Source organism: Colletes latitarsis, chromosome 10 (assembly GCF_051014445.1).
Source record: "Colletes latitarsis isolate SP2378_abdomen chromosome 10, iyColLati1, whole genome shotgun sequence".
In the NCBI taxonomy this organism is placed as follows: domain Eukaryota; kingdom Metazoa; phylum Arthropoda; class Insecta; order Hymenoptera; family Colletidae; genus Colletes; species Colletes latitarsis.
In genome coordinates, this window is record NC_135143.1 from 12,695,256 (window position 1) to 12,717,750 (window position 22,495).

General features: G+C 38.1%; 2 protein-coding genes across 5 annotated transcripts; one reads left to right on the plus strand and one right to left on the minus strand.

Annotated features, from left to right (window-relative positions):
- Positions 1-287: 287 nt before the first annotated feature.
- LOC143347176 (serine/threonine-protein kinase OSR1) lies at positions 288-19,455 on the minus strand. Of its 3 annotated transcripts, none has more exons than XM_076776140.1 (11): positions 19,010-19,455; positions 13,298-13,426; positions 7,937-8,286; positions 6,187-6,299; positions 5,353-5,603; positions 4,993-5,158; positions 4,058-4,293; positions 3,866-3,980; positions 3,515-3,777; positions 3,039-3,225; positions 288-2,958 (listed from the first exon to the last, which is right to left on the minus strand). In XM_076776140.1, the coding sequence occupies exons 1-11, from the start codon at positions 19,057-19,059 to the stop codon at positions 2,881-2,883; spliced, it is 1,938 nt and encodes a 645-aa protein (XP_076632255.1). In that variant the 5' UTR covers positions 19,060-19,455; the 3' UTR covers positions 288-2,880. The 3 variants fall into 3 exon arrangements, with proteins under 3 accessions (XP_076632255.1, XP_076632254.1, XP_076632256.1); XM_076776139.1 differs by having other exon boundaries at positions 4,058-4,291; positions 4,982-5,158; XM_076776141.1 differs by lacking the exon at positions 19,010-19,455 and adding an exon at positions 17,619-17,728 and having other exon boundaries at positions 4,058-4,291; positions 4,982-5,158.
- On the plus strand, positions 11,724-22,490 carry LOC143347177 (uncharacterized). Of its 2 annotated transcripts, XM_076776143.1 has the most exons (5): positions 11,724-11,858; positions 11,940-12,118; positions 21,099-21,338; positions 21,414-21,563; positions 22,108-22,490. In XM_076776143.1, the coding sequence occupies exons 2-5, from the start codon at positions 12,092-12,094 to the stop codon at positions 22,288-22,290; spliced, it is 600 nt and encodes a 199-aa protein (XP_076632258.1). In that variant the 5' UTR covers positions 11,724-11,858; positions 11,940-12,091; the 3' UTR covers positions 22,291-22,490. The 2 variants fall into 2 exon arrangements, with proteins under 2 accessions (XP_076632258.1, XP_076632259.1); XM_076776144.1 differs by lacking the exons at positions 11,724-11,858; positions 11,940-12,118 and adding an exon at positions 19,582-20,851.
- Positions 22,491-22,495: the final 5 nt, after the last annotated feature.

Consider the following 22,495-nt stretch of genomic DNA (forward strand, 5'->3'; position numbering starts at 1 on the left):
TGGGGCCCCCCAGGATCCTGCAGAGCGTCAAAGGGTGAGTAATAGTTAAGGAAGGAGTAAAAGGGGTCATGGACCTTGTTATGTCGTTGGCAATTTGTAGATTCAACCAAAAAAGACCCAAAAGAAAACGTTCTTACATGAAATTGTACTTGTAGTTGTGATGAATCGCTCAAGTACTTATTCTGTGACAACTATTTTGTCACGTATCCATAAAAATAAAGAATAACACAAAAAATCATTTTCCGGCACACATTGTTCACTATATAAAATACTCTTAAAGTCGAATCTTTGGTTTCATAAAAATTTATTACTATTTTTACCAAAAACAATTGATTTGCTAAGACTCAATTAAAATTTAGTTTTCATTATCTTATCACATAATCTCAACACAGTTCATTAAAAAAGGAATCTTCGAAATTAAATAATTAAATAATGTTTGCGCTAACACGATGCTTACTATTCAAAATTAATTTTCCATGACCATTTAAAAAGGATATTATTCTGTAAATCTTTTGAAACATCGATTCTTTCATGTATTTTTGGTCTTCAAAAATAACAGAAAACATTAAACAACCGTTAATTACACTCCAAAGTGTTATTTCAATTCATTTTAGTACCTGCAATAAACTCATCTTAATTCAAAATCTTTTCGAATCTGTAGAACGATTGACACTATGGAAACCATGAAACAACTTCGTTTTGATGATTACAATACTTTTTAAATTATACAACTATTAATTTGGTCGTCTATCAGTGTACTTTTGAGGATTAAAATTGGTAAGCACTGTGTTAAGTTTCTAGATCGATTACAGTCGACTAATCGTTCGCGCAAACGTAAAATTAGACAAAGTAACAAGCGAAACATCCCAGTCGATGAACAATAGCATTTTTTCGGTAACATTTACTCGCAAGCATATGATAACAAATACAAACAAATTTATCAAAATCTGTTTGGTATATGCTAAAACTTGGACGATTAATCCTCGTTTTTTATAATAGATAAAAGAATTTCTAAAAAATAAAAAAAAAAAATGTTTATTCGTGAGATTAATCGTAGACTTTATTCACAAAACCCCCTTCAAGCAATAAATACTCAATCGAACAAATTTATTTTCGGATACGTTTTTCGTTATCGATTCCTAACGTTGCGAAAAAATATTTGTTTCCTTTATCATCTTAAATACCAGAATCACATTGATTTTGAAGTAACCTAATCGCAATAATGTACTCATTTCGTGCCTAATTCGTGATCGACTTCGATTTTTTTTTCAACTGCAGGTTGAACGAGTATTAAGTTGTCGCACCCTCGCGGTAAATTTTATAATGTGACTCCGACGCATTCTATTTTTTTTTTTTATTTTTTTTTTTTTTTATTTACAACCCTTTGCAAGATTGATTTATTTTACTTCTAAATTAAAAAGTGGTACACTAACGATAGAACACAATTTTCACATTTTTTGGTCCTTTACAAAACTATATTTCAATATGTCGAACGAATAAAGTGCAAAGGGTTAACACTGTAACAAATATTTTTAACGCATATAAATAATTGTTATATAAGAAATTCTATATCGCGTTCGGCACAGAGTACAATTGTATACAATGTTGAGCCCGGTGCAAAATAAAACTGCAAAGGGTTGACAGTTCTGCTCTAAAGATATCTGTGTGCTCATTTTCTAAAACTTTTTTTTTTTAAGACACGTGGAACATTTTCTCGGCTAACTTGTCCGCCTCTACGAAGCCGTAAAATAATAAATCCGCTAACGTAAATCTATTTAATTAAGTACAAAACACGTTCCATTAGTACTTTCGCGTGTTCTACGGATCCTGTAGCGTTCAAGCATAAGGAAATACGATAACAATTTATGTATTATACAAGAAATTGATGACCGCTTTAGTACAGAATGCGTTAAACATGTTCAGCATACATCCTATGTCTGTAACTAAATTCTTAACTGTGTATAAGAATGTGTGTTTGCCTGCTACCCCAAATAAGTAAGTCAAATGTTTGAGCATCTCCGAACACAAATTTGCCACTCATTTGCTTAGTTATTTGAAATTCTGTGTTCGTATTTCTTATAGAATGGTAAACTTAACAAACGATTCGAATACTAATATTTACAGGAATTAATGTAATATGAATGATATAGATTGAGAATATATGGAACTACAGCCATTAATGATTAGAGCAAGTGGATATTTAAGCCAGTACGGATGATACTGTTCCTTTTGTCCGTTCTGCGTGCCTTATTTATGCGTGCATAATCGCGTACGCACCAAGATTCGCAAATGATTCGAGTTCAGCGATTAAAATTCGATTTAACCCTCTCGCTACCTTAAATTACATCTCATAGAACAAAATAATATTTAACGTCAACTGTTTTACTAACGGCGCTAATGACTAAACTTTTATTTAATTAGTCGAGGTCACGGTGTTCATTAAAAGTGTAGTATTGAGAATCTTAGTACCTTTAGGTTTCTAAAACTTTACGGGAACAAGAGGGTTCAAAAAAAAAATACATTTACAAACTCGTAGTTACCTGACGATCTGTCTGCACGCGGCTTTTGAATACACTGCCAAGTTGTTCGTGGTAACCGACGTACAGTTTATTACGGAGGTCTTGTATACCTACGCCCTGTGTCTAATGCTCTGTCGCACTTTATTTCGAACTCGGAAGAAGTGAAAGTAGCAAAAGCTGTAAAAAAAAGTGCGATACAGAAAGGTGTGCTATGATTTCGTAAGTTTCTTGGAGCTATCCTCTTGTAGTCGGTTACTCCCAGCCATCAGGAAGGAACCGATGAGCTTTTGATACTTCCCATTCTCTGAACGGTGGTTAAGAACTGTATCCTGAGACTTCAGAACGCGAGATGGAAGTTTGTTTAATCAGTGATGGAGATCTGAGCAAATCCTATTAACGCTTTGTCGTCTGGCACTTCGTTGGCTGCGTGACCAGAATTCTGGAAAATAATTTATTATTAACCCATCTTATCCGAGACTCGAAACAAGCAAATTCTAACGTCAATAAAGATTAACGTACCAGTGAAAACGTTACTGTTCGTAACTGGCCGGCACTGTCTATTAGTTTCTGTAAATTTGCTGCTATTACAACAATGTCCTTGCCATCGACTAAACCTGCTCCGACTAGTTCTGCTGCGATGCCCTCGGCGGAGTCCACTCCGACCGCGAATTCAAATCTAATGTCATTAAGCTCTCGTTTCTGGTTTCTATAATAGAAACGTCCTTTGTAATTAAAAGTCGCATCGCGATGTTATACGATTCATCGCGAATTGAGAAAGTATCGAACGGTGATTGTGGAAACAATATTGAGAATAAGGAAGGAACATACTCAGGACTGTCTTCAAAGGTGAAGTGTGTTTCGGGGCGTCTGCAATAAAAACAGGACTAAATAGTATAGGATACTTAAATTCGTGTTGTTAGAAGTGATCCAATAGGAAAATTGGAAGGAAAACTAGGCATAACTGAAGTAAGCACAGAGTGCTCAGTATCGCGTACCGTAATCTTAACACCAAGTTTATGGGAATATTCTGCTCGGTAGCTTGCACAAGAAGCTGACTTGGCGCAGATTTCACTTGCCCATAGAACTCTTCATCGGGCTCTTCCTCGCTACTAGGATTTTCGATCGTATTGACTGGTAAAGCCTCTTTGCCTTCATCGCCACTAGAGGCTCCGCTTTCCTCCTCTTCCGAGGACCAAACCCACTCGCCTGTGACTGTTCTGTGTAGGCGACCGGACGTGCCCGGTTGTCTTTTCGAAGCCTGAAAAACAATAATTATGAGGAATCATATACACTGTGCGATTCCAAACCTGCGAATAGACGAAACTATTTGGTATCGGTAGACTTACCTTCTGCACGCGAGTCTCCAGACTAGGACCAATGGCTACTAAGGTTTGCTGCAGGTATTTTTTATCTTTCGCCTTTTTGAAGAAAGGATGTTTCAGTAGCTCCGTCGCTGTTGGTCTACAAAATTGTTTAACGTCGGTGATCGTTGCACGAATTTTTTATAGCGAAGACGATAAATTTAAGCTAATCCCTACCTCTTCGTCGGATCTTTCTGTAAACAGTCGACGATCATTTTTCGGAATGTTTTACCGTACGCTTTGTATTGATCTTTATCATCGGCGGCGGTATCCAAAGTCGGCGGGTCGTTCTGCAACGTTAACATTAGCACTTTCATCGGCGGATACTTATGGTATGGAGCTGTACCACTGGCCATCTCGATCGCGGTAATGCCCAGAGACCAAATGTCTGCTTTGAAATCATAGCCATGGTCCTGCAAAGTTATGTGCATATTATAATTGATTTTACAAGGCACTTGTTGGACTAGAACGGCAATAAGTTTAAAACGTGCTTCTAAGTTTTAACATGCCTTGCTCGATACGCAAAGAAATAAAAAAAAAAAAATTGTTCTATCGCGTAACTTCTACAATAAAAATTATTGGATTTGTTAGTAATTCATTGTGCAAATTGCTCGCCTCGGAAAAATTTCTTTAAGATAAAACATCGTTTACTTTCTGCAAATCGAATAAAATGAAAGTCAAAGTAAACAAACGCATAACGTAAATCCAGTTAAAAACGTTATACGAAATATAGTCGATATTTTATTTAACTCGTAAGGACTAAATAATGTTTTATCTTCAAAGAAATTTATGTAAGATTTGTTTATGAAAGACTGCCAGTTTGCAATCCCCTGGTTTATGCTTGTTCGAGAAAGACAACTATTATTTAACGTGCATGCTTGACGGAATTTTATGACCGAGCAATAATTTCGTGAATCGTTTCGTTACTATGGAATATAAAGATATTGCATGAAAATGAAAGTAACCAAGTGGCGAATGAAATTAGTTTCAAGCCTCTATTTCCTAATACGATTTTCAATGCCTAACAAATAGCGTACGCTAAACGAATGCAAGACAAATATTGTCACAAAAAACGCAAGCTAAGAAGTTGTAATGTTACTTTCCTCTCTCACCTGCTCCATGACCTCTGGTGCCATCCAGCATGGTGTCCCCACAAAGGTGTGTCTGACTTTCTGTCTGCTCAAATCTCGACCTGTTGCGAGCCAAGCACTGACGCCAAAATCAGCGATCTGCACTGTGCCATCTTCTCCTAGTAGGATATTACCGGCTTTTATGTCCCTAATATTATTCTGTTATTAAAATTTGTCTATATGTATACGGGCATCAGATACATTCACTTTGTGCTTCATCGGAAGGACCAGTTTTTTTTTTCAGAACGAACTTAGGAACGTCTTTAATATTCTTTGATCCGTTTAGCACGAAAGGCGGTTAAAACGATTAGGAAAGGCAAAGAAAGAATTGCTTAGAGATACCTGTGTATTTGCCCGTTACTGTGAAAGTATTCAAGGCCTTTGAGCACCTCTCGTAACACGGTAGCTATCGTTGCTTCGTCGAACACCCCGTGTTTACAATTAGTGGTTCTCATTTTATGTTTGATAATATCCAACAGAGAACCACCCTCTAGCAGCCTTAGAACAAGCCAGAGCTCTTCCTTCACCACGAAAGACGTGTAATACGTGACAACGTTCTCGTGGTTGCAGGAGGACATGGCCTGTATTTCTTTCTGCAGAAGATAATACATATCGTTATTAGGCTTTACAATTCTTTATTCAGAAGTCGAGAAATTCTTTTAAAAAGAGGCATGATCCACCGACAGGTTACGCAGCAGAAAACGTGTTAAATATTCATCGAAGATTTCGGATAAATTTAGTATTGAGAAATGCCTGAACATCGACAGAAATAGTTAGGCGTCGCAGATATTTCGCTCCAAAATCTAACGTCGATCATAAATGAAAAATTAGACGAAACGAGACAGATTTTTCATTCGCCAAGAGCAAGAGAAATTTATCCACGTAGTGTGTTTAAAAAAAATTTACAAACACGTAACAGTTGCAAAATATAAAATCTATGAATTAATACAATCGGAACGAATACGATAATAACTATTGCAACGTTATCTTATCGAACAATATAGTTGATTTTATCGTGAATACGCAATGAGATTTATTTACAGATCACTTATGACCGATAATTTCGATAATATAAATAATCTATATGAATCAATGCGTTACTCAGCACACATCGATGCGTCATCAGAAAATTTTGCAATACTTTTTTCTGACAAAATTAAACGCAACGATGCTCACCAGCAGCTCGTCCATACTTGTGTTCCATTTTTCCAAGTTTATTCTTTTGATCGCGCATTTTTCCTGTCGTGGAATGCAAAATGCTGCGTGTACCACGGCGGTCGCACCCACACCTGCAATTAAATAAAAACATTAGAATACAAACCACGGAGATTTAATGACCACGTAAATAATTACTTAACAATAGAATTTCCGGGTGCAACATGTGTTTAAAAAATATTAAACGAACACTTTTTTAACGGTTATAAAATAAAGCTCGCAAATATTTAGAATAACATATTGTATTTATAATAGATTGTATAATAGAATTTTTACTATGTGTGTAACACATTAGTAGCCTACAAGGTTCTGACAAACATTATGTAAGTGCTCTTTTAAATGTACAAATTGTTCTGCAAAAATTAACATATCGATATTATAGTAATTATAGTAAATAAAAGAATTCTTTATTCAGGAGTCGAGAAATTTGTTTAAAAAAAGGCATCATCCACTGGCAGGTTACACAGCAGACAACGTGTTAAATATTCATTGAAGATTTTGGAAAAATTTAGTATTGAGAAATGTCTAAAAATCGACAAAATTTATTCAGTACTTTGATGCGTTGGGCAAATTTTATTCGCGAATAACGAATACAAATTTAAAATTTATTCGTAAACGTACTTTTATATTTTATTTGTTTATTTTATATGTTTGTAACTTTTAAACAAATTTACGTGTGAAACGTAAATAGAAGTTTGCGAATTACCCCAAAACTTTTATTCGTTATCCGCGAATAAAATTTGCCCCACTCTGTTTGACGCATTAAACGTCACAATCGACGCCACGTGCCACTGCACGATGAACTATATATACTAAAGCTGGGCACATAATTGCAGATTAAGTTCACTTCACACGATTCTTTGATTAACATCGAAACTCGTCGATTTCCTTGGTGGAAACTCGGAGAAAGAATTAAACAGACTTTAACGCAGTCAAGTAGGTTTCGTTCATCAGACTTTTCTTTCAGAAAAAAAAAAAACGATTTATTCTAATATAATTTACTAAGAATGGATTGAACAAAATACGTCTGCCTTTAAAGTTAAATAACAAAATATCTGCAGTTTAGAGATGTATTGTCATCGCATTTCCAACAATTAATTCCGCATCGTGCTTCTCGAACGTTTTAAACGTTTGTTGCTAAAGAATATTCCCAAAGTTTCCTCCCATTCGACAAATATTCGCAACGGATACGATCACCGAACAACAACCGACGACATAACCTATTTCGCATTTCGTATTGCGATATCTTAGCCTCGTACCGATTCACAATCGTTCGCAAGACGACCACCGCGCGAATTCCGCATGCGGCATAATTGTTGGCTCCCTTTCGCAGCATGTTAACTAGGTTAGGACGTATCGGACACCGGTATACGTGCATCCTCGAGTGGGAGCGAGACAGCGAGCACAGGGAACGGGAGCAAGAGAGATGGCCGCGTAATCGTAGACAACGTGTCGCGATCGACCGCCGTCGCGTTTCGCGTAGAAATATAACGACGACCGTTACGACTTCGAGATCACGTTTTTCCCTTTAACGTTCGTTCTCGACGAATCTGGAAACTCCCTCGATAACGTCAAGAAAGTAGTAAGGGTTCGTCGACGAAGACCCGGTGATTGTATTTCGCGAGACAGAGAAACGGTCGTAGAGGAGAAGCCCGCGGAGCCTGTACTAGGTCGGGGGCGATGAAAAAAGCGAAGGGGCAACGTTACTCACCAATAACCTCTTTGAGCTCGTAGTCGTCCTTGGTGTTCGGCCAGCCCTGCACGACCGTGGTGGAGCTCGAGGACGCCATTTTGTTCGCCAGTGCCGTGCCAAGACGCGCGTGCTTGCTGGCACCCCGGGCGCCTCGCGCGAGCAGTAACACGCTGCACTTTGTGCGACTGCTATTGTTAGATGTTTTCGGCTCACGTGGACCACTCGGATCGACGCCTGCGCGATTATGGTTGTTCGCCGCGGCGGAGTCTAAGCTTGCAGCGGTGTTCCTCGGCGGCGTCGAGGCGCGGAAAGACTTCTGCCGGAATATACCCGGGGAACAGGAGGGCAGAACGTCCGGCGAAATTTTCCTGCGAAGAACGTTTGTTTTGTAAAACTCTTTTTACGAGGAATCAGATAAGAGACTACAGTCAGTCACGAAAGTCTTCGTACACCCCCCAAAATAGTAATTTTAAAGAAAATAAACAATTTCGTATAATATTATGTATGATATTATTAATTAAACTACATAAAAATTTATTGTTTTTTTTTCAAGAATATTTTATACAATGAGGGAAAAACGAAATATGTATGTCACAAAATTGTTCGTGCACTAAAATACGAAGGTAGTAAATCTAATAAATCTAGTAAATTTTTGGAACATAATACCTGGGCTTCCTCGATAATGTTTTGTTTACATTGTCACGACGTGATTCAGTTGAAAGATGTTTAACAATCATTTAGCGACAATGAGTGCTTCCAGGAGAGAAACAAACGTTGAAATGCGGGAATTAATTGTTTAATTGTACAAGGAGAAGAAATCTCTATGTGAAGTTGCTAACATTGTGGGCAGAAAACATTCTACTATTCAGTACATAATAAAAAAATTCAAAATAACTGGTAAATATGAAAATAAAACACTACAAATTACTGCAAATTATTCGCCAAGATCCAAGAGTAAGTGTTCCAAAAAAAGCAGCAGAGGTAGAAAATGATTTTGGAAAAACAGTACACCCTGAAAATATTCGAAGAATTTTAAGAAAATCTGGATATCGTGGTCACGTGCCGCGGGGGAAACCCTTAGTCAGTGACATCAACCGTTCTAAGAGAATTGAATTCGCAAAAACACATGAAAACGAGAATATACAATTTTGGGAGAGAGTATTATTCACTGACGAAAGTAAGTATAATATTTTTGGAGGCGATGGAAAAGGCAAAATATGGAGAAAAATCGACGCAGCATTTGATTTGAAAAACCTGGTACCAACTTTAAAACATGTGGCGGATCCGTTATGGTTTGGAGCTCAATGCCAGCCTCGAGAGTTGGGAGTTTAGTATTTATACATCTGTTATGGATCGATGGGTATATTTAGATATACTTAAAAGCCACTTAAAAAATGATGCGGCAAAATTGGGACTGGAAAGCAACTGGATTCTCCAACAAGACCAAGATTCTAAGCATACAGCTCATGTTATTCGGGAATGGATACTGTACAATGTCTCGAAACAACTTTTTTCACCGCCACAATCACCAGATTTGAATGCTATAGAGCACGTATGGGATTATTTAGAACGCAAAATTAGTAAGCATAAGATTACAAATAAACAAAGCCTTAAAACTGCATTGGAAGATGAATACAAATTAGTCCATTCTATGCCAAGAAGATTAAAAACAGTTTTAGAGGCAAAAGGAAGATCGACAAAATATTAATGTAACAAAAATTTACTAGATTTACTAGATGTACTAACTTCATATTTTAGTGTCCGAACATTTTTGTGACATACATATTTCGCTTTTTTCTTATTGCATAAAATATTCTTAAAAAATAATACATTTTTAAATAGGTTAATTAATAATATTGTACATATTAATACATAAACATAATATTATATGAAATTGTTGCTTATTTTCTTTAAAACGACCGTTTTAGGGGGTGTACGAAAACTCGTGACTGACTGTATGTCAATCATCCCCGATATCGGTTTTGATACACATTTCCTACTTCCTGACGATTTATGTTATAGTTTGTTGATTATTATTTGACGCAGCGACGAACGTGTGGCCCACCTCAACGTTTAAACGTTGAGATTTCATATGCACTATATTGCATTTGTAGTATGTGGGTTTCATACAATAACTAAGATGATGCCTACCATAAAGATATTGCAATAAAAGAACAAAAGCATTCCTCGATTAGTCGAGCTAAATGTAAATCAATACGTAAAATCGTTGAACGAAGGAAAACATCAGACCGGTTTGTATCCACAAACAATGCATGCATTAGGGCTGGATTGCATTAAAGAGGCCACGACATTGTGTTTATCAAGTCTCAATTACATGTAATCTTGTCAAAATAAATGCGTCGACAAAGCGTCGACGCAGCCTACACAAGCACCCAATCCGATTCATTTAAGTAGATTGATCTTTTTTCGAGAAAGGAACAGCCTGCGTCATAAATTCTATTCTTAAACCATTGAACTTTCTCTGTCTTTACTCCTTGAATTACCGTTACACAATTATTCAGAATCTGCCCAAAGGAATTTAAAAAAAAAGTATCCAATCAAATTTCGTCTTCAGTTGTAAACCCCTAAAAAGATATTGGAGATAAAAACGTGGTTTCGATTCATAGGATAATTAAAATGTTTCTAGTTTAGAATACGCACCCTAGATTAACGCGATTGCCACGTCACCTACATGTGAACCATTTACAAGCTAAAGTAATTAACTCCACTTATTGAAGTTGTTAAAATACATTTCCTTAATAATTATACTCAACGCTGTAAATTGACAAACAGAAATTTAAATTTTAAGGGGGACCTTAAAAAAAAAGTGTATGTTAGAATAAAATAAAATAGAATTTTATTGTTTCTAAATCAGGATTACAATAGGTTATGCTACCCTCTAAAACTCGTACAATCCATGCATCCAGACAATACTCCTCCAATCCAACATAATCTTCCATCCACATTCTACACATACACCACCCTACAAATTTAAATAGACTAAATTAAAACAAGAGGAATTTATAATACTTAGTATTTCACGGAAAGAATGTATATTATTTTGTCGATTTCTTTGCTTTGCCTTTCGTGGGGTTAATCAGAAGCTAGAAAAATTAATTCCCAGGGTAAAATGTTAAGAAAAACAAATGTGGCGAGGTTAGAAAAATGGGTGAAATTTCTCGAAATTTCATCTGGAAATGAACGAGTTAAATAGAAGCGCGGGGAAAATTCCAAGTCTCGCTTCCGGCCGATATCGGTCGAATGATCGGGGACGGCGCGTATCGAACTGTATTAATGAATATATCGAAGGAAGACCGAACACCAACGCGATCTCGTGAATCTTTCCCGAAAATCTCTGTCGGGCCTTTACTCACCGGAGTTTCCCGGTGGGCGTCGAGTGGCCAGAGATTACGATTTATCCGGCATAAGCACTGCAGTCTGGCGCGCGCGTTCCGTCGCTACTGCCGGAACGGTTGGAAATATTTTTTCGGCGAGAGAACGAGCGTCGCGTGATACGTGACCGCGATATTAAGGTTAATCCTGGCCCGTCTGTCAAAGTGGAATCCCACCACAAACTTCGTCGACAGCACGCTCGCCGCGATTAGTAATTGAAGTGCTTTCGTCGTCGTTCGCGCGTATATCGAGAAGCGCGTTAAAGAGAGACGCGAATCGCGGCGGAGAAAGGCGGAGAAAGAAAGAGATGGCCTAGTAAGAGCGACAAGGACAACAGTAACTGAATCGGAGACAGCAATGGCAGAGAAACGTAAGAAAAGACGAACGGGGGGAAGGACAGCGCGGACGATGAAATAAACACGCACGGAGACGAGACAAAGGGAGCGAGAAAGAGAGAAGTGACTGACCGACGATGGCGTTGAATAGCGCGAACCCGTAGATACCGATATTTGTTTCGATCAGCACGATTGCAGAATTCAATTAAACGGTCGGTAATCGAACGCGACAGGTCTGTCACGATATCAGATTTCGTTATTTGCACGGGGATCTCTGACGACGATTTTTCCAGCTTGGAAATGACAGGCGATTCGATCTGCTTGGATCCTGTGCGCTATATAAAACGAGATCGACGAAGGCTCGTTTGTACAATAGTGGCTCGACTTACGATTTCGAAACGAAGGCTTCCGCTGTACACGAGGCACGAAGGAAAACATAATCGTCATGAATCGAATAAATTACTTCATTATGGTAAGGTTGCTCAAACGTATACTAAACATTCGTTTACGAAATATTCAATATTGAAATTTGTTAAACTTCCAAGGATCGATTAGAAACGAAAAGTTCGAACAATTGCCCTTCTCGTAAAAGAATTAACAGAGTTTGAAAGGAACATTCTATTACTAACGAATTGCAAAATTCAAACAGGTTTCGAACTTTAAAATAGTATAGAAACAGATCCAGACTTGCTTGGAAGAGGGGGCTTAAAATGATTTATGTAAGTGCATACGTAAAGTAATGTAAAATAAATAGTAAATATATTTTTTTAGAGATTCATTATTCTCGAGGGAGGGACGGCCGCCCCTCTGGATCCGCTCCTGAAATAAAAGAGTTATAAAAAATAAATTGGCTTCATTGTTACCAGTAATGGAATGCTCTTTCAATGCCAATTAGGGTTTTGTAACTGACGAAAATGTCGAAAGAGAAACTTTGCGTTAAAACGTCGATAAACAAATTGAATTGCAAAACGTTTATAAATACTGCGCACGCAACCGTGATCTTCGCTGATGTAGCGTGCCCGCGGCCTTTAAGAACTTTAATTATCATGAACGTACTGCTACGTCATTAAGAAAACTTACGTTGTTTACCATCGAATTATTAGTACGTCTCCGTGTTCCCCGTGCCGGACCGTAATAACCCGTTCAAAAGAATGTTAAACGCGCGTGTTAATTTCCAACGCGAATTGCGCTTAAATTTAGTGTTTCCATGTCTAATTTTACCGTGCCACGTACAGCTTTAACAAATGGGCAAACTATTATCGCGATTAGCGGGCGTAAGATAAATATTATGATGTTACTGTTTGATGTAAGAGACTGACGAAAATTGGTTCAAGAAATAGCTCGTAATTTGTCATTGAAAAATGATGATAGATTCTGAAAAGATTAAGGTCGTTTTTGAATATAGTTAAGGAAAGGAAGTACTTGAACGGTACCGTTTCTGATAAAATTCCCTTCGAAGAACGATGAAAAGAACACGTGATCACGCTTAATGATCTATCATTACTGATCCAAGACAGATGTCGATTCCTTTGAAATCGATGTGTCACGTTTTAGAACAAGTGTTCTAGAACTGGGATCGAAACGCGATTCGACGAACAGAGAATCGCTGGAAGAACGATTTAACGAGAGAAAATACAATACGCGTACTCACCTATTTTTGCCAAGTACCAAAGTCGTTAAGAACCTGTTGTCTTGGAACTTCAGCCTCTCTTCTTCCGTAGATATAGGCGCCGCGGCGCCAAGCGTACCGGTCTTACGTTGCCTCATGCTGCCCGCGATTCTACACCCAAAGAAACAGCCACGTTACACTGGTTGCATATTATCAGGCTTCGCGTTTAAACTCGTTCGTTGGACAAAAACCATCAGAATGTAGCAAATGCTGCTACATTGTATACTGATATTGTTGTAGAGTACAAATGCAACCTACAGAGTTGAACACATTGAAGCTTTCAGAACTAGTCTTAGTTATATTAGATTTTTTTTTTTTAAAGATTAGTACACATTGAAATTTGTAATTTCATCCAACGCGTGTAACAAGCTCAAATACATAATTTTCCACAATCCTTTGCAGCAATTTTTCAACGTTTAGAGTCATTCAAATAATCTGCAAATAATATTCAGGCATATAAACTCATTTCTATTTAGAGACATCGTTAAAAGTCACTCTCAAATATCAAAAGTATCTTGATTGTCGTATTTCCTACATGCATTTAGGAAGATTTTAACAATGTTAAAAAGGATTAAAATACAATTCTTCCAAGCATAAATTATAAGATGCATTCGACCCGATACTCTCCAGACTAGCTAACATATTATTTGCATTCGTCCGCATCTCTGCCTGAGGTCCCTGGGCTGTCAGCGTGTGGAATATTTCTAAATTGGCGGTCAGTCGATTGTCACCTAAATACCTAAATGGAATAATTGGAGCTGGATTGGCCTTACTGGCTATTTTTAGCCAGCATCAAGGGGTAGACCCTATCTTGCTATCTAAAAATAATCTGATAGGGAATGGACCGTTGGATGTTTTCAGCTGCTGGCCCTCTTTGCTTCTAAGAAATCTTTGCTTTGTTTAGTACTTGAATACTTTAGATAAGAGTCAAACATTTGAAAATACAATGAAGAAAATTGTAACTGAGAAACTAAATAACGCTGAAGTAGGAAAAGGTATTAAATATACGTCTGTTGTATAATTTAAACATATAAGTCGACCGGCGGATAGAGATTATATTTTTGTACACGTCATTCGCGGCCTGCTAACAGGTTTAAATCCATCTTAGTGAAAATGTCTTGCCAGTATGATCTAATTGTCTCTTTAAACACATGGAACTCGTGTGCATTCCTCGTTTATATAGCTTCAATAAGCTTCTTGTCTTAAGTATGACATACCGTGAAGGGTATCTTGCATATTTCTACTTTACAATTTAAATTCTTCTGGTGATATTAATTCAAATCCCAAATACTTTGGAGAAGCATATCTGCAGCAACGAATATTTTCTTCGAGATATATTATGAAAATATTTATTACCTCAATCCTTTATTAGTTTATATGAGGAAGAAAAGGGTAGAGAAAGAAAATGTTGATAGGATCGTGCAAGACGAACGTAGGTAGCTAGCCATGCCGACTACAAACTTGAATTAAAGTCGCTGTTCTGGCCAGCAAATTAAACTTTCAACCAAAATAGGTCGTTCACTGCTAGAACTTCTGCAGCAATATGAACAGTTTGCTCTACGAACAGAAAGTACCGAGGTACAGTCCACAAAACAAAACATATATTAGTCTAATTATATTTTAATTAACGAGTGGGCTCAGTAACAAACTTGCAAACAAGTTACTACAAATGATCACTCCAAATGATTCACTTCTCTGTAAAGCATTCGATATCGCAAAAGCTTCAAAGCGTACCAAGCACTTATTGTGTTCCAGAAGCTTATTTTCCTGTTTCTGGTCATTTCGCTGAACCCTGACCTCGTCGAATCTCTGGTTTTGAACAACCGATTCCAAGAGATAAAATTATACAATCATTGTGCTCAGCCGAGCCATAATCGCTTGCAGATTGAAAGAGAAATATAGCGTCCAGTTTTGCAAAGTGGAAAACAGAATGATTAGAGCACTTGTTGGTTCGGACCTGGCAATGTGGGGCGAATAGCATGTAGAAACGACGGTAAACATGTCACGTAAACTTTCGACGGAATTCTTGGTACGTCCTTGCCGCCTGGGACGAGGAATCTAATTGATTTCCTAAACTAACGAGTCTAATAGTCTCTTCTCTGCGAATCGTTCCCGTTTATGAGGCGCGTCCCGTCCACAATTTCATGCTACGCGTTGCGTGTTCGCCTGGCTTGTTGCAATTCTTCTCAACATGCCAAACTGTTGCGCCATTTGTTAACTTAAAAATATCGTTTGCCCGATTCTGCCGTAAAATGCGTCTATTCTGATTAAAAGATCTTGCATCTGAACGGTAATCTCGACTTGATGAAGTTCAGTGAGCTTCAACAATGGGAGCGTAACGCTTTTGGAAAGTTCGTTAAAAAGTCTACAATCTTCTTTTAAAGGATTTTGAAGTTGAAAAATATTTATACCGAAGTCGTATACAACAGTCTTACAGTGTTTTGTGGCGACAACGAAGTTGGAACGATTGGTTTACAATGGCAATTTTGAAATACAATCGAACGAACATTGTTAATTATCAATGAACACAGCACGTTTGAGACAATTCCAGAAAACGAGACATTTTAACGTATCCGCGAAGAATTCGCGACGGTAACTGATGATACAAGGTATTCATCGTGTCGAGTATTATTGTTATTAAGCCAGGCGTCCGTCTACGTTTGGGGTTTTTTTTATTTACAGTTACGAGAACATTTATTTTGCTGTACGTTTGCGACACTACAGTGTCTTTAACAGAATTCGAAACGTAAAAGTATAGAATGTGCCTTTCATTTACCGGAACAAATAACTCCACAAAAGGAAAAGCGAAGACATTGACAAAATTGTACACATTCTTCGTTAAAGTTCCTTTTAAAATTAAAATTTCTTGTGAATTTATAGTATACAGGGTGTTCGGCCACCCCTGGGAAAAATTTTAATGGGAGATTCTGAAGGCCAAAATAAAACGAAAGTCAAGAATACCAATTTGTTGATGGAGGCTTCGTTAAACAGTTATTAACGTTTAAAGTTCCGACCGTATTGAATTTTTTTCTCGAAAATGCGCAAGATTTCGGGGGTATGTCTATTCACCAAAAATGATTGTAATTGATCCCCGCAACCGAAAATAATTTTTCGAAAACGATTTGATTTTTTTTTCCGTTGAAAAATTTCACACCTTCCCGAATTTTTTTCTAGAAAGTGGGTAGGATTTCGGGGGTGTGTCTATTCACCAAAAATGATTGTAATTGACCCCCGGAACCGAAAATAATTTTTTCAGAACGATTTGAAATTTTTTTTTTTCGTCGAAAAATTTAGGCACCACCCCCTTATCGAATTTGCTTAAAAACTCCTTTTTCATTTTTAGTAATTTTGTTTGACGCCCTACAAAAAAGTTGTCTAATATTTTTTTGTAGGTACCCATGAGCTCCACTTCAGAAAAAAGTTTCATTGAAATATATTCACAATTGTAGGAGTTATGGCTGTTTGAATATTGGACCATTTTTATGGGGTTTTTCTCATTTTGCGAGGTCAAGGACCAACTTTTCGAATATTTTTGCGATTTGTACATATTCTCCACCAAAATACGCGTAGTTTGCTTTTTTAAACATTAAAATCGTCCAATCCGTTCAGGAGTTATGATGATTCAAAGGTTCGCATAAAATTTTGGAGAGTCATTTCTGGCCTGAAATTATATTTTCGGTAAGGAATTTTTTTCTCGAAACTGAGTAGGATTTCGGGGGTATGTCTAATGATCAAAAATGATTGTAATCTACCCCCGCAACTAAAAATAATTTTTTCAGAATGATTTGAAATTTTTTTTTTCGCCGAAAAATTTGTCCACCTACTGAATTTTTTTCTCGAAAATGCATAGGAATTCGGGGATATGTCTATTCACCAAAAGTGATTGTAATTCACTCCCGCATCCAAAAATAATTTTTTCAGGATGATTTGAAATGTTTTAATTTAATTTTTTAATAACTTTTTAATGAAGCCACAATTGAGAAATTGATATTCTTGAGTTTTGTCTTATTTTGGTCTGTAGATATATAATTAAAATAAGATATATAATACCTATAATTATTAAAGAAGTTTACGTTGAATATAAAAAGTTAAAAAAAAGTGTAGTTAATCCCTTTGGTTTATAAATGGCTCGAATGCGAAGCAGACAATTCAGATAACACGGAAAATGAAACGGAGGCAAGAGAAACTGGAAAATTACACCGGGAAAAACGTGGAAAAACGAGGAACACAGACAACTGCGCCTTAGTGCATTTTTCTAACTACAATAGTCTTGTGTGCTCAGCTGACATTCTAGTTTACTCACGCGTCCAAGTTTCCCCCACAAAACTTGATGTCGAACGACACTCCAACGGTATACCAACGAAGAATAACCGAAGTCAAGATATTTCAATCTATCGTTCCCAATGCTTGCATGTTTCTTTAAATAGACGAATCATTACTGACACGAACTTTCTCGACGCCATGCGGATTTATTGAAATGACTTTGCATCGAGACAGAGTCAAGTGGCGTTCACGTATGAAAGAAACAAACAATCTGACGATTCTGAATTAAACGATGGAATGGTTGACTTCCTATTCCTCCGCTTATTTCTGAAAATGGGAATCCCTATCGGACGCACTGGACACCCCAGTTTCCCTGCAGCCTGATCGTCGAGACGAAGCTGGCGAACATTTTACTGTAACAAACGAAAATTTTGAACCGTCTGTCCCTCAAGTTTTTGCTAACCGGTACTCCTCATCAATGGAACCTTTTGCTCGAGCAGTCGAGGGTCAATTGGTTATTAACTCGGACAGCCGTAACGGCTATTAAACCGTTTCATTGTCATGAATATTGCCATAAAAAAGCAGGGAAATCACGCTCGGGCACGTTCTTCGTGAATCATTTCGAAATCAGAAAACTGACAAGCAAACCTTGTGCAACTGAAAGTATTGGAAATATAAATGTATTAGAATAGTTGTTCCAAAACGTTATATAAAAGCTCTGGTCGAATCTACTACGAAGAACACCTATCCTTCCAACGTTTACCCAAAGTCGACGACAACCAATTAAAGAATCGCCTACTCGAACGAGCGTATCGCTCACGAAGATATCCAATGCTTTTGGAGCTACAGAAGCCAAGTTACAGAGAGTTTGAACGCCTAACTGTTCTATTTGGTTCATACCGTTGAACCGTCCAGAAATTTGACCCCCTAATTGCTCGAAACGTTATACAGGATGTTTCTAGAAACTGGGACAAGCTGTTCTAAACGAAGATACAGAAAAGATCCTGCAGTGGGAAGTATTCTTCAACGATATAATTCTCTTTTTACATAAATCCACTCTTCTTATAATTCTGCATAGGAAAATTTTACTGTACAACCATTGAAAATGTAATATTTAACGAGATGTATTACAATTTATGTTAGAAAATTACTCTAGTCCGGTGGGTATGCCTTCTACCGTTATATCAAAACAATTCCTATGGTGAGACCTTAAGGAAAATGAATTTCTTTGAATCGAGTAGTACCCAACTGTCTAAAGACTGGCTTTTATATCCGAAGCGTATCGTTTGGAACTCGTAACGACAGTGGTTGAGATCACGGATCGTTCATTGAAATCTATCAGTAGACCGAAGGCGGTCACCAGTCGACGATTAACAGATCGTGTTAGCGAGAGCATCACCTTATCGCGGCCTCCTTATCAATTTATCTCACCTGCCGGACGTTGACTTCACGGTTCCATTCGAGTATAGATCGGCTGCCATGTCAATCGCGCCGATCCGCTCGCATCTCCCCCCTCCCCGCGCGGATGCGTTTGTCTGATAAGTAGCCGTCGATCCTGCTCGTCAGAGCTCTCTCCTATGGGCGTTGATCTCTATCGACGACCAGAAAAAAAGAACCAGTTCACTGACAACGGTCAACCTTGACCGGGTTCGTTCTCACTGGACCAGCGACCCGGTCCCAAAACGCGATCGCGTCCATCGTTGTCCGTCCGGGAATCGTCATCCCGATTCCCCGATAGTCACCGACCGATCCTCTTCCACGATCCGTCTCTAACAGGCTGAACACGCGGTGGTTAACGGCGTATTCGGTGGGCTCGCGGAACAGCAGACCCGTGCAAAGAACGTCACTGTTGCCAGAGACGTGGTCGGATCATCCTGAGTTCGCCGTCGACTGAACTATGTCAGACGGGGGCACTGTCAATTGGATAACTACCTACCGCACACCGACGTGCCACCGCGTGGAGAATACGCGTTGATATCGTTCCAAGCTGACCACCGGCTCCCTCCGTGCTCCCCGGTCCCCTCCTAAAAGTGTTAATTCGCTTTTAATTTCGGTTGCTTCGCAGCAGCTACTGATTTTTCTTTAACCCCTTAAGGGAGCATACACGTGTAACAATAATTAAATGCTTTTCTTTTTTAATTTATTCAATTTATACCTAACATTTGTACCGCACTGGCATTTTATGGGCATGGAAAGAGATCGAACGGCAGGAGGACATGTATTTTAGACGATTTCTGTTGCTCTGCTCAAACATTAATTCATTTTGACGATCCTCGGTGACGTAGCCACTGTTGGAGCATAACTATAACAGATATCATAATTGTTTTACACCGTTGCTACTTATCCAGTTAAAAGGAGAGGATTTTAACGAAGGAAACGACGAAAGGGCTTCAAGAATTGATTCATCATTTTTTAAAGATGCTACTTCCTCTTCTAATATCTTAGTCTGTTTTTTTTTCTCGTTAATGCTACACCGTGCCTGTGGTCAGTTTGAAGGCACCGGCGAATCATAGTGATCGACACGGGGAAGACTAATTTATATCATACGACGCGAAGCACGTCAGCTCAATCACGATCGACCTTGCTGACCGGTTCATACTGTTTTTCGCGGTATTACCATCGTCTTCAAAGATTCGTCAACACATTATGCTGATTTCTGACGTCACTATTCAATTGACGTTCATCATCTTCCTCATTTTACGATACTTAACTGGAATTTCGAGGATCGTTGGAAGAACTGAAAAAACCAACTTCTTTCATAATTGTGATATGCATCTCTTATTTATTTGGCAATCTTTCTTCTTAGATTCTTTATTTGACTCTTTATCTTATTTGTTTCCATGCTTCCCATGAAATGCGTTAAATTTCTAGAAAAGTAATCTCCACTCGTCGTCTATGGCAGTTTTGAGCGAAATAAATAATATTCGACCAAGGTTATCGGTTATTTCAAGATCTACCGATAAATTATAGCTTTTGTAACGAGTTATACCGCTTAGAGAAAGGTGGTTACTACTCAATTTAGGCGAGAAAGAATTGCAACGTTTCTGATGACATTGATGTTCTTTAATCATATTTTGTGACATTGTATTGCGTCATCGTTAAAATTCAAGCTTCGACGGAGGTCTCAGTCAGTGTTAGAGACCTATCAAACTTGATAAAGCATAAATCGTGCGTGGAGGGTTCTGCCAAGTGGGAATGGAAGTGGAGTGAATCAGTCGTTTAATAATGTAACTGACAAAACGGTAGAACGATCGTCGATTATTGATGGTCCACGTTAGTCCTAGCATTAACACTCTCACTTTTCATATTTCTTATCATAAAACACGAACTCGTGTCCCAAATACGACCATACACTTTCTTTATTTTGTTCCATAGAATCTTCAAATAACCGTTTCTTATTTCTGCTTTTTAAAAAAGAAATAACACTTTATCAGATAACAAACTAACGTTGACGGTATAAAAGGTAAATTTTCTATTTCTATTACCTGTCTCTCTCTCTCTCTTTCTCTGTGATTTATAGTTTGTTGCCGTCGCGATCGTGGGGTACGATGCTTATGAGATCTGCAAGAGGTGCAACGCCAGTTACTACGTTCGACCAAAAAGAGACGATGGAACAACGCGAAACTCTTACCATCCTCGTCAGAGCATTCCTCTTCTTCGGGACGTCTCTTATCTGGCGGAAGAAGACTACGAAGAAGTACAAGAAAAGAAACAAACCGAACAGCAACCCCTAGATAGAGATAATAGAAATTTATTGTCGGTCGGTTTTGTATGCGACAACGAAAAATAAACGCCCCCTTAAAATTTGTCTCTGACAGTCTACTTTTCTCCGCAGGGTTATCGTAATCTTTGCGAAATCGTTAAGAGAAAGGTGCAATTAGAAGATATCGAGTACGAGTACCAACCACCGCATTACTACGAAGTCTATTGTAAAAATAACTCTTTTCACGACAACAGCCAGCACGCTATGAGTTCATCGAAGCAGGTAGATGCATAATAGATAATGTTCGCTTCTTTGCCCTCCTAACAAAAATTCCTGCGATCTGTAAAAGAAACTGTCACTCGAAGTATTAGCTTTCAATGCTTGGCAATTTATTTGTTCTTTGTATGCCAAGAGAGCTTGGACACCTAAAAGAAGGCAAGATTTTATAGCTGCTACAAGTGTTTATTACAATTATGTGATGAAACTGTAAGCGCGCGAGACTTTGACTGCGAGTAATTAATTCTCTGCGGTTCACTCGTTCTACGGAATAAGCTACCGGCATTATCTAATTGAAATTGGAGTGTGTCGGTGACAAAAGATTAATATAATCAATGCCGATTGAAACTTCATTATTACTTCGCACATATTACTAAAACCTCGGCCAGACCACACTGTTCGATAAACTGTGAGGATACAAAAATTGAATCGCAAAGGGTTACAACTACAAACCTCTTTAAAAAGAAGTATTTCTCTAGCGTCCTTCCATCTTGCATTTAGAACTCTTTTACTCCTCCTGCCATACTGAACACGAGACCGTTTCTTTTAGAAATGCGTACACCCTGGATTTCACTGCATACAAAGAGGTCGACCTCTATACTTGGTAAGGCGACGATGGGACAGCGAGTGTTGGGAACCTTTTGTCAAAGAGATCGCCAGTGGTTGCGACTGCATGTGGCCAGAGGCTGTACTCGGAGACATAACTGACCATTATTCGTTTCCACGTGAATGAAATTGAGGTAGATCAAGGATTGATCGAAAAATAATAATATCGCTTAAATTTTCCCTAGCATCACTTTTTAATCTACTGGCACGGCACGTCGTTGAAATTATGCAACTTATAAATTGTAATATTTATACTGTATACGGTATTTATAGCACGTATTGACGTTCATCAATTTATTTATTTTATCATGTACGCAATCGGATTTCGTTGT

Coding starts and splice junctions, on each gene's coding strand:
- LOC143347177 (XM_076776143.1), top strand. CDS start 12,092: ATGAATCGAATAAATTACTTCATTATG. Junction 12,119..21,098: donor GAATAAATTACTTCATTATG/GTAAGGTTGCTC, acceptor TGTGATTTATAG/TTTGTTGCCGTCGCGATCGT. Junction 21,339..21,413: donor ATAATAGAAATTTATTGTCG/GTCGGTTTTGTA, acceptor TTTTCTCCGCAG/GGTTATCGTAATCTTTGCGA.
- LOC143347176 (XM_076776139.1), bottom strand. CDS start 19,059: ATGGCAGCCGATCTATACTCGAATGGAACCGTGAAGTCAACGTCCGGC. Junction 6,300..7,936: donor CGAGCTCAAAGAGGTTATTG/GTGAGTAACGTT, acceptor ATTTAATTGCAG/GTGTGGGTGCGACCGCCGTG. Junction 5,604..6,186: donor CAAGTATGGACGAGCTGCTG/GTGAGCATCGTT, acceptor TATCTTCTGCAG/AAAGAAATACAGGCCATGTC.